This window comes from Ischnura elegans, chromosome 6 (genome assembly GCF_921293095.1).
Source record: "Ischnura elegans chromosome 6, ioIscEleg1.1, whole genome shotgun sequence".
Lineage (NCBI taxonomy): Eukaryota > Metazoa > Arthropoda > Insecta > Odonata > Coenagrionidae > Ischnura > Ischnura elegans.
This window is the reverse complement of record NC_060251.1, coordinates 118,039,618-118,053,565: the sequence shown is the minus strand read 5'-3', so window position 1 is coordinate 118,053,565 and position 13,948 is coordinate 118,039,618. Positions and strand designations below refer to the sequence as shown.

General features: G+C 43.5%; 1 protein-coding gene across 1 annotated transcript in view; it reads left to right on the top strand.

Moving 5' to 3' along the window:
- Window positions 1–13,948, top strand: part of LOC124161584 (protein vestigial-like) — an 80,320-nt gene that overhangs the window by 44,647 nt on the left and 21,725 nt on the right. The window contains exon 3 of the mRNA XM_046537963.1: window positions 5,401–5,850. Within this exon, the coding sequence (XP_046393919.1) occupies window positions 5,401–5,850 (450 nt within the window). The remainder of the gene's footprint in view (window positions 1–5,400; window positions 5,851–13,948) is intronic.

Sequence of the window (13,948 nt, the reverse complement as noted above, 5' to 3'; positions counted from 1 at the left end):
CGATTAGCTTGACCTGTTATTTCCCGAATACGTTTATGCCGCGATAGATGATTATTCAGTCTAACTCCAAGATATTTTACGGAATCCACAGTCTACAATTGGGTACTTTGAATGAAATAGCTCTGTTATGTGGGGCTATATTTTTTCCAGAAATTCATTACCACGCTTTTTATACGGAGCTGAAGAGGGGAGGAACGTCACATTTGTCTTTTGCACCTCAGCTGCAACACTGGAATATTAAACGCCGCCTATGATCTCGCAACCACGTACTTTCCTTAAGGCCGTATTACACGGTACACGGAATTGCGCAATCTGACTTTCGTGCGAAGGCGCAATCAAAATTGCGTCGTGGAAAGCGGTGAAATGCTAGAACACATGCGAGAATGCGTGGATGCGAGACGGAAAAATAGCGCCTGTTCTAATTTCATTCATACATTCGCGCAATTCCACGCCATTTTAGAAATGAATGCAGCTCTAACCTGCGTAATTCCGTGCCCCGTGTAAAACGGCCTTTAGACTGCGCTGTAACATTTAATTACTTCATGCTATGTTCATCAAATTTCGAATCATGATGGTGTGCATAGACGCCGAGGTCTTTAATACTTACTTTCGGACGCGACGGCAGTCGCCATAGCGAATGTTCGGGCGTCGACCGCAAAGCGGCGCCACTGCGGCCCTCTGCCCACGCTGGGCGGTCACCGCGGGTCAATACTGCCCCAGAGACTGACTGGACCGCTTTCTCCCCCCTCTGCAATTAGAGCAACAATCCCATTGGCTGGCTCTGGAGGGCAGAAACAATTGAATAGCGATTCCGCAATGGCTTTCAGTCACCGTGAAAATTAAGTCGGCGCAGCACTACCGATTACGACTGTCTCTTATTTTTTCTTTCTTTTCATAAAACACTTGAAATTTTCGGTTTTTTAAGCATCCATCAACATCATTTTGGGGTTTCATTTTAAACGCCTCATTTTAATCATCATTAAAGTCCCTTAGTTTTCGTGAATAACAAATTTCGAGCACAGTTTATTCCAATAATATGCGCAACTATAGTTTTTTTATGGACGTAAACAGTATGTCTACTACATTGACGGATCTATGGGGGGGGGGGGGGACTCAGGAGATTCTTGCATTCTATGATGAGATCGAGGGAACAATATTAATTCAAGTAGGTTCGAAGATTTTCGCAGCGTTGATCAGATGATCTCTGCATTCTCTTCGGGTTTTCACCGCGTCCGTTGGGTTGTTGCTAAGGGTGCTATAGCCCCCACTTGGGTATCCAATTTACACTAGATAGAATGGTATTTTTTCCAACCCCCATTACGGTCGCAGTTTTAACCCCCACTTAGCCCCTTCCCCTTAATCTGGACCAAGCGATTTGCTGGCGACTGATATAGTCCCCTCGTACTTTGATAGAATCGCTCATTTCGAAGCAACCCGACACTTATGGCGATGTTCTATGCGCACTCTGTCAACGCCAATCCATACAAACAATAAATATGAGCAACGACGACACTTTGATTTATTAAGGTGAGACTGTTTGTTGATGGTCGATTATGCTCATCTATTAATAATGTTGCTGTCCTTGCGATTGTAGCACCGACGATGGTGTTCATCACTTCCAGAAACTTCATATCGGAGTCATAGTTATTTAATTTTCATCTTGTCCTCGAGATTCTTGCATTCTATGATGAGATCGAGGGAACAATATTAATTCAAGTAGGTTCGAAGATTTTCGCAGCGTTGATCAGATGATCTCTGCATTCTCTTTGGGTTTTCACCGCGTCCGTTGGGTTGTGGCGACCACAGTTTCGCTGACATTGCAGTCAGCGTCTTCAGGTCGAAGGTGGTCAGGTCAGGAAGGTCAGTTCGAACCTTCGACCTGAAGAGGCTGACTGCAATGTCAGCAAAACTGTTGTCGCCAAAACCCAACGGACGCGGTGAAAACCCGAAGAGAATGCAGAGATCAATATTAATTCAATTTCATATATGTATTGGTAATTTTTCTGAAAACGCACCTCTAGTCGCCATTACTCGCAATAATGTGACGATATAACAAAACGTTTAGCCATCGAAAATTGAAAAAGCCTGAATGTAATGCAATCACTTTTAAATCAAGTTTCGAGCGAAAGCTCCAATTATCGCTCCAATGATCCCCGTTTCACGCAATGATCATTTTCCGCTATGTTTCGAGGTGTGGGAATCTCATCCCTTCTCCATTACCCTGGGCGTCCCTTTTAATGTCGCTGGATCCATCGTTGGCACCGTCCATCAGTCAATCAGAACGCGCGACCACTGTTAATTATTGTCACGGTACTTGTGGATTTTTTAAAATATCACTTGCAAATAATAAAATCGACGGAAATAAAATGGAGAAAGGGACGTACGTTTGATTGGGGAAGCGATGGTTCATCGGAAGCACTCTTTTGGTTGCTGAAAACCTTTGGTTGCTTTCACTCTGAGGACGGAAGAAATGTTGGTGTGAATGAGGCTTATAAATATAAGTAGCAGAACATTAAAACTACCCACTGATAAATTTTAAAGAAAATAAAAGGTGGCCTTTTTTAAGTAATAAACTGTTAAATAATGACTAATTTTTATTGTTTAAACATGTCCTGTTTGTTTGTTATTGCTTTAAATGGCTTGCAAGTTATGCCAGAATGTGCATAAATGAATTCTCTTCAAAAATGAAACAATAACCACTGCTTTACGTGCCATGGTTCGTTAGTAATCAGCATTTATATGATTTTTCATTTTTTTACTCTGAGGCCTGACTCTGCGATGCTCAAAGGATGGTAACTTTATAACGGTTGAGTTCTGAGCTGAGATGAAGTGATCATTATTCATCATAAGGACCATGCTTTCACGTATATAACTTTGAGAGAAATCGGTGGTGGTCACCTGACACCCCTCTGCCTGATTTGAGATTAAATCCCCCAGTATTCACCTCCTCCTCCTCTTCACTTCAAAATCATACCTGCGGATGGTTACGCTACGCTACGCTGTCTTGGTAACTGCATTGCAGTTATGTTTTCGATGTTCAGCCGTTGCTGGTAATCGTCGTTTTGGCGTTATTTTTGAAGTTGGCGGTTTTGTGTTAAGTGGCTTTTATGAGATTATTGCATCGGGTGTGTGAGTGCTGTTTTAGTTCGTTGGTGTTTGAAGTGTGGATTGTCTGTGTAGTTCCATAGAGGAGTCAGTAGGTTGTTTTGTGTTTTATTGAGTGATTGTTCGAATGATTTTGCTATGTCGTTTAGGTATTGTGTCATTGTTTTAATTTTTAGGTTGTCGTGTATGTAAGAGTTTCGAACGAACCAGGGAGCTCCCGTGATTGTTCTTAATGTTTTGTTTTGTGTTACTGTGAGTTTATGTGAATGTGTTTTGGCTATGGATCCCCACGCTGGATAGCCATACGTGAGTATCGGTCTGATCATGGCCGTGTAGAGTATTTTCTTGGTGTGTAGACCCAGGTGGGGACTTTTGAGGAGTGGGAAGATGGCTGCAGACGCACTCTTTGCCTTTTGCACTGCTGCTTTGGTGTTTGCGCTCCATGTCAACTTTTCATCCAAGATAACGCCCAGAAATTTGGTTGTGTTGCTGCGTGGAATACGGCTGTTTCCATAATAAATCGGGGTTGATAGTGATCGTTTGGTCTTTTTGGTGAACTGCATCACTTGGCTTTTGGCCGGGTTTAGCTTCAGTTTCCAGGTTGACATCCAGTCCTCGATGTCGTCGAGGTGTTCCTGGATCCGGTCCGCGGCCGTGTCTGGGTCGAACGATTTGGATATTATGGCGAGGTCGTCAGCATAGAGGAAGGTTTCTGTATTCGGATGGGAGGGAATGTCGTTGATGTAGATGTTAAATAGGAATGGGGAAAGGATAGAGCCTTGTGGGACTCCGGAGGAGATTGGTTGTAGTGGAGATTGTGCGAGGTTAACGGAGGAGAAGAAGGTACGGTCGGATAGATAGGATTGAATAATTTTTGTTAGGTACATGGAAATGGGAGTGGAGTGGAGTTTGGGGAGGAGACCCTTATGCCATACACGGTCGAAGGCCTTGGACTGATCCAGGAAGACACCTACGACGTACTTGTTTACGTTAAAGCTGAATTGGATTGCTTCGACAAGCCTGGTTATTTGGTGAGCGGTGGAGTGGCTGGAGCGAAATCCTGCTTGCTCGTCCCGGATGAGGTGATGTTCTTGAAGTTCTGGGAGTAATCGGAGTAGGATGGATTTTTCCAGCAGTTTGCCGAAAACCGATAGTAGGCTGATGGGCCTATAGTTGTTCGGGTCATTTGGAGATTTCCCCGGTTTCGGAATATGGATAACTTTGGCGGATTTCCAGTCTTTTGGAAAGTATGACATCTTGTAACAGGTGTTGAGGAGGTGGCGAAGGTAGAGAAGAAAGTTCGGGGGGAGCTGTTTGGTCAGATGGTTGGTGAAGTTATCCGGTCCCTATTCAAGGATTCAGCAACCAAGATCAGTTTTCCGGATCCGCGCTCCAGTTCCACAACGGAGGACGTGGAAAAACACGTTTCCCTGCTCAACGCCAGCCTAAAGCACTGCCTAGAAGAAGCATCATTCACCCCAAAACCTACGCCACTGATCGACACATCACTTCCGCCGTCCATTCTTCCACTCATCCAAAAGCGAAACAGCGCGCTGAAACAATGGCGACGCACCCAAGACCCCATCGTGCGGAACTTATATAAGACCCTTAGGAACCGAGTAACGTCAGCCATAAGAGCCCACCGGCAAAAGCTGTGGGACGAAAAAATTGCATCACTCTCTCACAAGGATCATTCCGTATGGCAACTTGCCAGATCCCTCCGAAATCGAAAAACCCCTCCCCCCCCGGTGGACTTCAACGGCACACAAGCCACCACGGACGAAGATAAGGCAAATCTATTCGCCAAACAACTGGCGGAAACGTTCCGTGACGATGAACACTCTGACGCTAATGAAGACTGCGAAGAGTCCAACTCGTCCATTTCTCTTTGCCCTAGCCTAACATTCCCTCCAGTTTCTCCAACCGAACTCCAGTCACTTATTCAACAACTACCAAAGAAGAAAACCTGCGGATGGTCCAGCTGCCGGTGAGTATATATATATACCACCTCGTCAACGGCTACGATTGCACACAAGTGCGTACTCGGGACAATAATGGCGAAACAAGTGTGTAAGGGACCAGTGTAACCTTTCCAGGGTTAGTGAAGGAGAATTAGAAAGACAGGCTTCTAGTGAGCGCGTGCAAAAGCACTCTAAAATTAGGAAGACTAATCCTAACCGGCGTCGGAACCCGGGAACGGCCCTGATTGGCCCAAAACATGAAATTACAGAAATACAATTTTTATCATGATTTAATTCACGTGCAGAGCTCTGATGACTTGTGTGTTTTTTGCAGCGCCTTCCCCGATGGCCAATCGGAACTTCCCACCGTCCTTCTGGAACAGCAACTACCAACTGTCGCACGGCCCCCACCTCGTGCTCCCCTACCACCCCCGGAGGCACGACTTCTACGCCCCCGCCCCCTCCTCCTCCTCCCACTCTGAGGAATCCCCCTTCCCGTCGACCCCGTCCACCTCCTCAGGGGCGGCGGCGGCGGACCCCTGGCCCTCCTACCAGCCCTACTACCACCACCCGCAGCCCTACCACCACCACCACCACCAGGGGGGGCCTCCCGCGTACGCACCCCTGCACCACCTGCTCCCGAGGGCGCCGCACCACCGACTGCACCACCACGCACCCCCCTCCGCACCGCCCACCGCATCCACATCCGCGTCTTCGTGGACGGCGCAGCCGCACCACGGACACAGGCCGCATCCGCCGCCGGCCTACGGACCTCCGCCCGTCGGTGAGTCTCCACCGCAGAGAAATAAATGCACCACACCCCCTGCCACACGTCAGCAGAAGCAAGCGCACCCCCAGAGGGTGGCTGCATCAGTCAGAGGGGAAAACGGTTGCATTGTATTGTGAAATGCCACAAGTTTCGACAACGCATATCATTCATTGTCAAGATGGATGTTGCGAGCTTATTCGTGCAACTGTTTCGGAGTTGGAGGGGATGGTTAGAAATATGGGGAGGGGGTGCAAGGAGGAGGAAGGGTCCTTTCCAAGAGCCGACGTGTTCGGCTTGAAGTCGAGGAGACAAAATAGCATGGGGAGGGCACCAAAAGCCAATTACTATAGTATTCAAAGGTAAAGAAAACTTTGTATATCCACTTTAATATTTAATGTGCGACCACTGATTTCGACGTGGCAAGTCATCGTCTGGTACAGATGCAGAAAACACGGGGAATAAACAGTCACCCACAAGATTATTTCAAAACATCTCAAAAACACAAGGGTCTGAGGAGAGGGTCAAGGGGTGGGATTTCCAGGGGCGGAGTTTGGCCAAAGAGGTGCAGGGGAATGGGAGTAGGAGCAAGGAGAGGATTTCCGTGCTTGCATTGCCTCCAAAAGAGGGGAGTGGGTAAGGCAGGGGCACGAGGGTCGGGTGAAAAGAAGACAAGTGAAACCGCACATTAAACACTTGTGCGGAATTACAAAGTTTTCTTTACTTTTCATTACGTTAAGTAAATTTCATAAAGTCACGCCTGAAACAACTAATTATACTACAGTATTGTCCATTTGTCGTCTGCAGTAGTGTTCGTTAGTATTGTCGCTGGCCCTAAATGCGCATTGTCTTCGGGATGCGCATTGGGGGGGGGGCCTCTTTCGCATGTGTCAGTTCGGGGGAGGGGAGGGCGGGCAGCGTCACCATGAGTCCAGGGGATGGGAATATTAAAAGGGGCGTAGGACAAATTTACTGGGTACATTCGGGTAAGGGTTTTTCCCAGATGACGTGAAAAATATCCTTTGTTTACCGTCCTTCTATGGCTGACGGGATCAGAAGAATTGGATAGGTAAAGAAAACAGACTACAAAAATGAAAGATTTAACACGTTTTTTTTTCCTCACGCCATCAGCTGCGGTGTTTCTATCATTGAAATTGATGGCGTCATTATCTTGGGCAACTCATTGCATGTTTGTATTCTATAAAAATTTAATACCGTATTATTATTGAACCCATACATGATTTGAAGTATGGTATTTGGAGGAGGCGACCGACAGCTGAGGTAATTCGTGCCACTGGTAATGTTAGGGAAGGAAGGGCGGAGAGAAACCCGGCGTCGGCATCAGCCTGCTATTAACGAAAGTCGTCAATGGGACCACGGCTTAACGTCCCATCCGACGGACGGAGTGTTGCGCTTGAAATGTCCTCCACACAACATTCAAGCAGAGATCGGGCAGTATCTGAAAATTCTCTGCCACCGCCGGGATTTGAACCCGAGCCCACGGGGTGGGAGCCACCACACCAACCCGATCCCCAAATGATTCGAAGAACGTAGAAATGGCATTTTATCCTAACCAACCTCCTCTTATGGCTGATATTGCCATTGATCGGGAAATCGCTGCGTAAATTGCATTGCATTGAAGAATAATAGGAACAACTTGCTAAATCTTCAATTCAATGCTAGACGGGCTTTTTGGGCACACTTTTTTATTCCGAATTTTTTCTAAGACTGATACTATGACATACAGAAGACTATCGTTAAAAGGCAAACTTAATCCGCATTTAAAGCCATTATTTCTGATAGAGCTATGCATATTAAATAAAAGTAACAGAAGCAGGCGAAATATAGTGGAATAGCATCCTGTGAGTATTAAAAGAACAGAGAGATGGCTCTTTTCCACAGGTTTATCCTCATACAGCTCCTTGACCAATTAATCCTCATTGCACTTGATAATGACCTAACAGTCGAAACGCGTACTTCTCTCAATAATAAACCTATGGAAAAGTGCCATCTCTCTGTTCTTTTAATTCTTACCTATGTACATTATTTTCTTTGATACGGAAGTAATTTTTAAAAATTTTTGTGCTCGGAGTAGCAGTATATTTGTTGGTACTCACAGCTGGTACTCATTAATAAACTTGTAAGGAACCATGCAGCCGAAACGAAGAATAGTTAAAAGCCACATTGCACAGTGAAGCTTAATCGTAATCGCCGTCGCTTTCACGAAGCGCGCATTACTGAAAAGTTCCCCTCCTTCAATACTGCATTCACGAGTCCACTTCTTACATCTGTCGCATTTTTGTTTGTTTTGTGACTGAACGTCGTTGCACCTCCTCTCCGATTTCCGTCTTCCTTGCGCGAAGTAGGCATGGGCAAAAATACCGGTATTCGGTAGTACCGAGTACTATTTTTTTCTACTCCGGTAGTACCGGCCAGTATTTTTTTAGCGGTACTACCCGAGTATCGGTTCTAGAAATACCGGTACTTCGACGGCGCTGCCATCTTATGTGTCATCAATCAACTACCTACCCAGCTACTTAAGCAATTGAGTGTTGATAATATATCAAGCGAAGTAGGCCATTTCCAAGGAGGTTGTAAATATACTATGTATTTACAACCTCCTTGGTCATTTCCAAGAAATAAGCACCAATTCACAATGGCTTTTAGCAAGAAGTGTTTATTTAATTAATGGCAAGGATATTTCTCAAGAAATCATAACAAGAGATAAGAAAATGTAGATGCAGGCTTATGCAATAAGTGCACAACTTGTATTTAAGCACACTAAAATAACACCATCTGTTTATTTTAATTTAAACTGATGGTATAAGAACTGAACCAGTTGATCAACGTAAGAAGAGACTGAAAAATAGCGATGCTATCATGATATAGGCTAAGCTTGTATACAATTGTCGTCAACTTTTTTAATGTGTTAACTATGTTCATCTGTTTCTCGTTTTTTACATATAACCAATCAAGTGCACCACCAAAAGAAGACCAAATTAATTTTGCTTCTTAATTACTTAGATGTGTCCTCCTTCCTTAGTTTCTTTCTTGTTTTCTCATCATTTAACGGTACTTTTACAAAACTGTGAGTTCGAGAAAAGTGTTATCATTATTGATATAAAGATATTTATTTGCTCAAATAAGACAAGAAAAATCAAAGTTATATTTCTCTCTCTGAAATAAATGGAACAGCTACCTACACGTCAAATTTTATTCGATCGCAGTATTTTAGGCACAACTAACACCGATTCTCGTTGTATAAAATCATAAAATTAAATGTCTTAACATTAGAGGAGCTTTTTCTAGGTAATCTCAGACTGACAACCTAAGCTCTGTGAATAATAAGACTTTTCATTATAAGTTCTCGGCAGAAGACGTTCTAATGTTGGTCTGGAGTCCGAAAAAAACCGGTGGCTTTACGAAAACAAGTCATCTGATGGAGTTTCCGAGAGAACTTCACACTTCATATACGCCAGGAAAACACCAAACTTTAATGGTATGCACCAAAATCATTGGCTGCATCATTAAACTTCATCGCTATCACCCTTCCCCTATTAGAGAATCTAGCCTCCATATATTTTTCCGATAAATTTTCGTAAAATAATGCAGTTAATGATTTTTTCAGTGTATAGTTTCTGTATGTTACGCTAATTTGCCGAAATACCGGATAATTAGGGTAAGACAAACGTTAAATCTCAACTTATTAACATATTTTATCAATTATGAAAGTACCGGTATACCGGTATTTTTTCGCCGGTACTACCCGGAGAGTACTATTATTGCTTTTTAATACTCATCACAAAAATACCGGTACTTTTTCAAGGACCGCCCATGCCTGGTGCGAAGTCGCTCTCTGCGAATGTATTAATTAATAATGGCATTAGTAATTAATAAATAATGGCATCCCGATCAACTTGGGCTTGGTGGAAACGTTGTTCGGAGGCACTGCTTGCTCGGTCGCTCATTCTCTTCTGACGTCAGCTGATTGCGAGTGCTCCGTTCTTTTTGCAAGGTCGTCTATAAACGTCCAGCTTCCCTCTCTCTCCGTTTACATGGCGCACTTAAATTATGAATAAACTTATTTTTTTCATGCTCGTTAACTATAATTTAACTAATTTTTTTTTTTTTAACGCTTCCACTGATTCTTCTCCTCGCGCGTGGGTGCGAAATTTATCAAACATTTGCAGACGGATTATTTTTACAAATTTATACTTTTTTATTACGTTTATTCGTTTATTCCTCATTTGCTCATGTAATTTTTTTGGCAAGTAGAAAATGTTGCCGTTTTTATTTTTTTCTCTTTGATTGATTTCTTTTGTATTCTAAATTAGGTGAAAATATTCACTTAAAAATGCTAAAACTAGAGTAAGCCGGAAAGCATGTATAAGACTCTCCTTCAAACAATAGATTTATTGAAGAATTAACAACGTAAAAATTAGAAGGAGAGACATCAGAAAGAGAGTACTAACTTAATGAGGCAGAAAGTGAGTATGTAGGTGGAGCTGTTCGATCGAAGTTTCACTTGTCTGTTAGTATTGTGTTATTGGTTGCCCCGAGCCTGAACTTAAAATGATTTTCTGATTATATAAATGAATTGAATTATTTTGTTGGTATTTCAAGGGTGCTAGGGACGACGGATGGACGGATTGACTTCGAAAGTCTCGAAAGTGGATAACGTACGGAGAGATTTGTTTTGGAAAATTGCAAGGCTTTTGCGAATGTTTTTGCTTGCGAATGTTATAATGATTAAATAAGGAACAATTAATTTTGGTATCCACTTATTACATATTTGCCTTTCCATCTTCCGTGCGCTTTGAATGCATTTGGATTTCGGGTTTTGACTGTGCGTTTCAATGGAACGGAACCATCTCATTCAACGCTTTACTTCCATATCATTCATATGTAAATGCCCCATATTCCATGAAGGACTCGGGCGTCATGAAATATATCGGGAAATGCATTTCCGAGGGGGTGCAGGCGAAGAGGGGTGCTTGCGGGGGGGAGGGTGCAGGTGGCTCGATCCGAAATTCATAAGCACACACACACACGATAGGAGTAATTTTAGTTCAAATATCCTCCCCCCCCCTCTCGCCAATGATTAATACTCGCGCGTAATTGCTTCCCGACCCCTGACATCCAGGGAGAAGAAGAGGGAATGTGCCAAATAAGATCTGTAATCGCATCGTGTAATGCCGTCAAATCGTCCCTCCACAGAGCCGCACACAATAGACCCTCGCAGCACAGATTAACGATCCGGCCGTTTAATATCATCGCTTCGCGTACGACCGGCGAGGGGAGCCAGCATATTGCCCCGAGGTACCGCCGGTGGTTGCCAAGGGGGGGAAAAGAGGGTCCCCCCCCCACGCGCAACCGTCTCGAATGGGTGTAATGGAAAAGGTCAATATGAAATGCGACCGAGCGGAGAGGGAGATGAAGTGGGGTTGGTTTTGGAAGGTGGGGGTCAAGGCAGAGGGGGGTTAGGCCCCCCTTTGTCGGTCGCGTGCGCACTGTTTACAGCGGCCACTTGCTAGTTAGGGTCGCACACGCCAGGGGGCACTCGAATCGGGTTTGGCAAACAAGTGAAAGAGGAGGCCGCCTCTTCCTTCTGCTCACTTGAATCCCAAGAAACATACTTACTCCTGCTGATGGCCCGCAACAAGGACGCATGTCCACAAATCCCTCCTTGGCTTGCACCTGAATTGAGGACTACACTCAATCGAGAACCATCACCAATCTCGACTTTTCAATCGTAACTCAGTGGTTCATGTCTAAGACTCAACATGATTTTGAGACTTTCATACTCCAGGAACTCGCTTCGATTCAACTCCCTTGCACTACAGCAATTTTGGTGACGTTCAGTCGCAACATTTAAAAAATAATGCATTTACCTAAACTCTTGTCACTCGAAGTCTCCTGCTCGTCTAAAACTAGCATGGCTCGAGTTCATTGCGAGGATGGCGGTGTTCTCGACGTCTGAGCTGCGTCCTCGGCCAGCCTGTTCTTCGACGTATCACACACATTCGGTTCCATTCGCCATTCGGTGCGTTTTTGATTCGTCATATCCGGTTTCATTCGATAGCGAATTGACCTCTTCACACGCTCGCAGTACACATAAGGTCTATATCCGCAGCGGTAGCGTTTTATATAATATCTTATTTGGCTAATTTATTTGCGCGTTCATTTTTATTTTCCAAATGGAAGACAGCGATTTGCTTGCCATTCATCATAATCTATGACACAATACTTATTGAATAGCACTTTTTATAGATGTTGCCCTATGATGCACTTCTAGTCCCACGAAAACGTTTTAATGACTCTCCTATTGCTCATTTAGATATTTAAAGAAGAGTTTTCGTTGATGTATCGGACAGAAAATTTTTGTTTCAGCCTAAGGGAAAAATGGATATACCCCATGTAGCAAGCGAATGCAGCGTGTAAAATGGGTAATCTTTATAGTACTTAATTATAGTATGATAACTTCTGGAGTTCCACAAGGCAAGGCAAAGGTGTCCAATCCTATTTCTAATTTATGTAAATGATCTATGTAATCTCAATATTAAAGGACATGTTGCAGCATGATGTCACCTTAAATTATTCAGGTTTAAACTGGGTTGATGTAAAATATGATATGCAGTCACACATGATCAATTTGCGACGTTGGTTTGCCTCCAATAAATTAAATATGAGTGTAGCTAAAACAAATCTACTGTGGAGCCTCAAACAGGTTAGTTATCCTTCGAGGCTACCAAAAATTAATAAAATTTACTATTGTCACTGTCATGGTGGAGTAATAAAATTATTATTATTATATTTAACTAATATACTTACTATTTTGTCCGTTGATCCTTTGATGTTTGGCATGTTTGCTTTTTTCCCCTCGTCAATTCTATTATCACCCAGTTATCAGGTTGGCTGTCGTCACAATTTCCTTAAGATAGTATTTCTGATTTTACTATCTTCTTACCCATTACTAGTGGACTATTTGTCAGTCTCTTTAATAATTTCTACCTTCGATCCTCATCAGTGCGAGTTGTCGATCAGTGCATCAATGTTTTTATTACTCTTTTTTGTTTTTCTGCCGGCTGGTGATGAGATCTCTGCCGTGCAGATATCTGAGAATGCGATGTTGGTATCCCGTAGGTTGCCCAGCAAGCGTAAGTATCATCATTTTCCCTGGCGGCCTTTGTCAGTCACAATTCAGGCGCTCAAATTCGGATGGCGTCACAGATTAATCCGCTAAAGGAAATTTTTTGTTTGTTCATGAGGTGACCAAGGCGAACTATTTCTTACGACTCACTGCGTAAGTCCAATTATAGACCAGGCATTTTTCATTGGGATGACGAAAAACAGAAGTCGGCATGGGATCCAGAAAGAATCTCTATCTCTCCCGAAAATCAAAAAGTGTCCACGCATCCAAGTGGCCATGCGTTTGCGATTCGCTTTATATTTAGCAAATCCTCACGCTGTATCGCTCTTCTTTTATTTCAAATCCCCCACCCCTCCTCTCTCTCGATATAACAGCCCCCCTTCAGCACCCTCCTCCCAAGTTCTCTCTTTCTAACAATAGATGGCATGATGGCATGGAGGGGTGGCCAAAGGCCTATTGTCATCGTCACCTCATCCACATCCGCATGGATGGCCACCCCATACAGCGCGCGTTTGCGCCGCCTTTGCGAATTAAATTGTGTCACGCACAAAGCATTCCTCACTCCAATTACACGTGCTATAACGTTTCCAACCTTTTTTCCATTATTTAACTAGCAGACCCGACGAACTTCGTACCGCCAAATAACCATTGATCAGTTTAGCTGCAACATTTCTAAATCAAGAGTGTTTGCACTGGTTTTAAGAATTTTAGCATAATATAATTATTTTTTTTAAGTCAAGAAAGCTACAAAAAATAAGAATTACAATGACTTGTTAAAAAAAACATTTTCTTTATTCAATCTACGAGAGCCGTTTTTTTCAACATCCGATGGGCCATAAACAGAAGACGAAGTGATAATTATAATTATTCCATTTGATAAATGTTGAGCGCACTTGTGGCGTCCTTTCGATATTATCGCCTCGGCGATTGAGGAATTTGTAGTGCCTGTGGACAAGCTTTTCTATA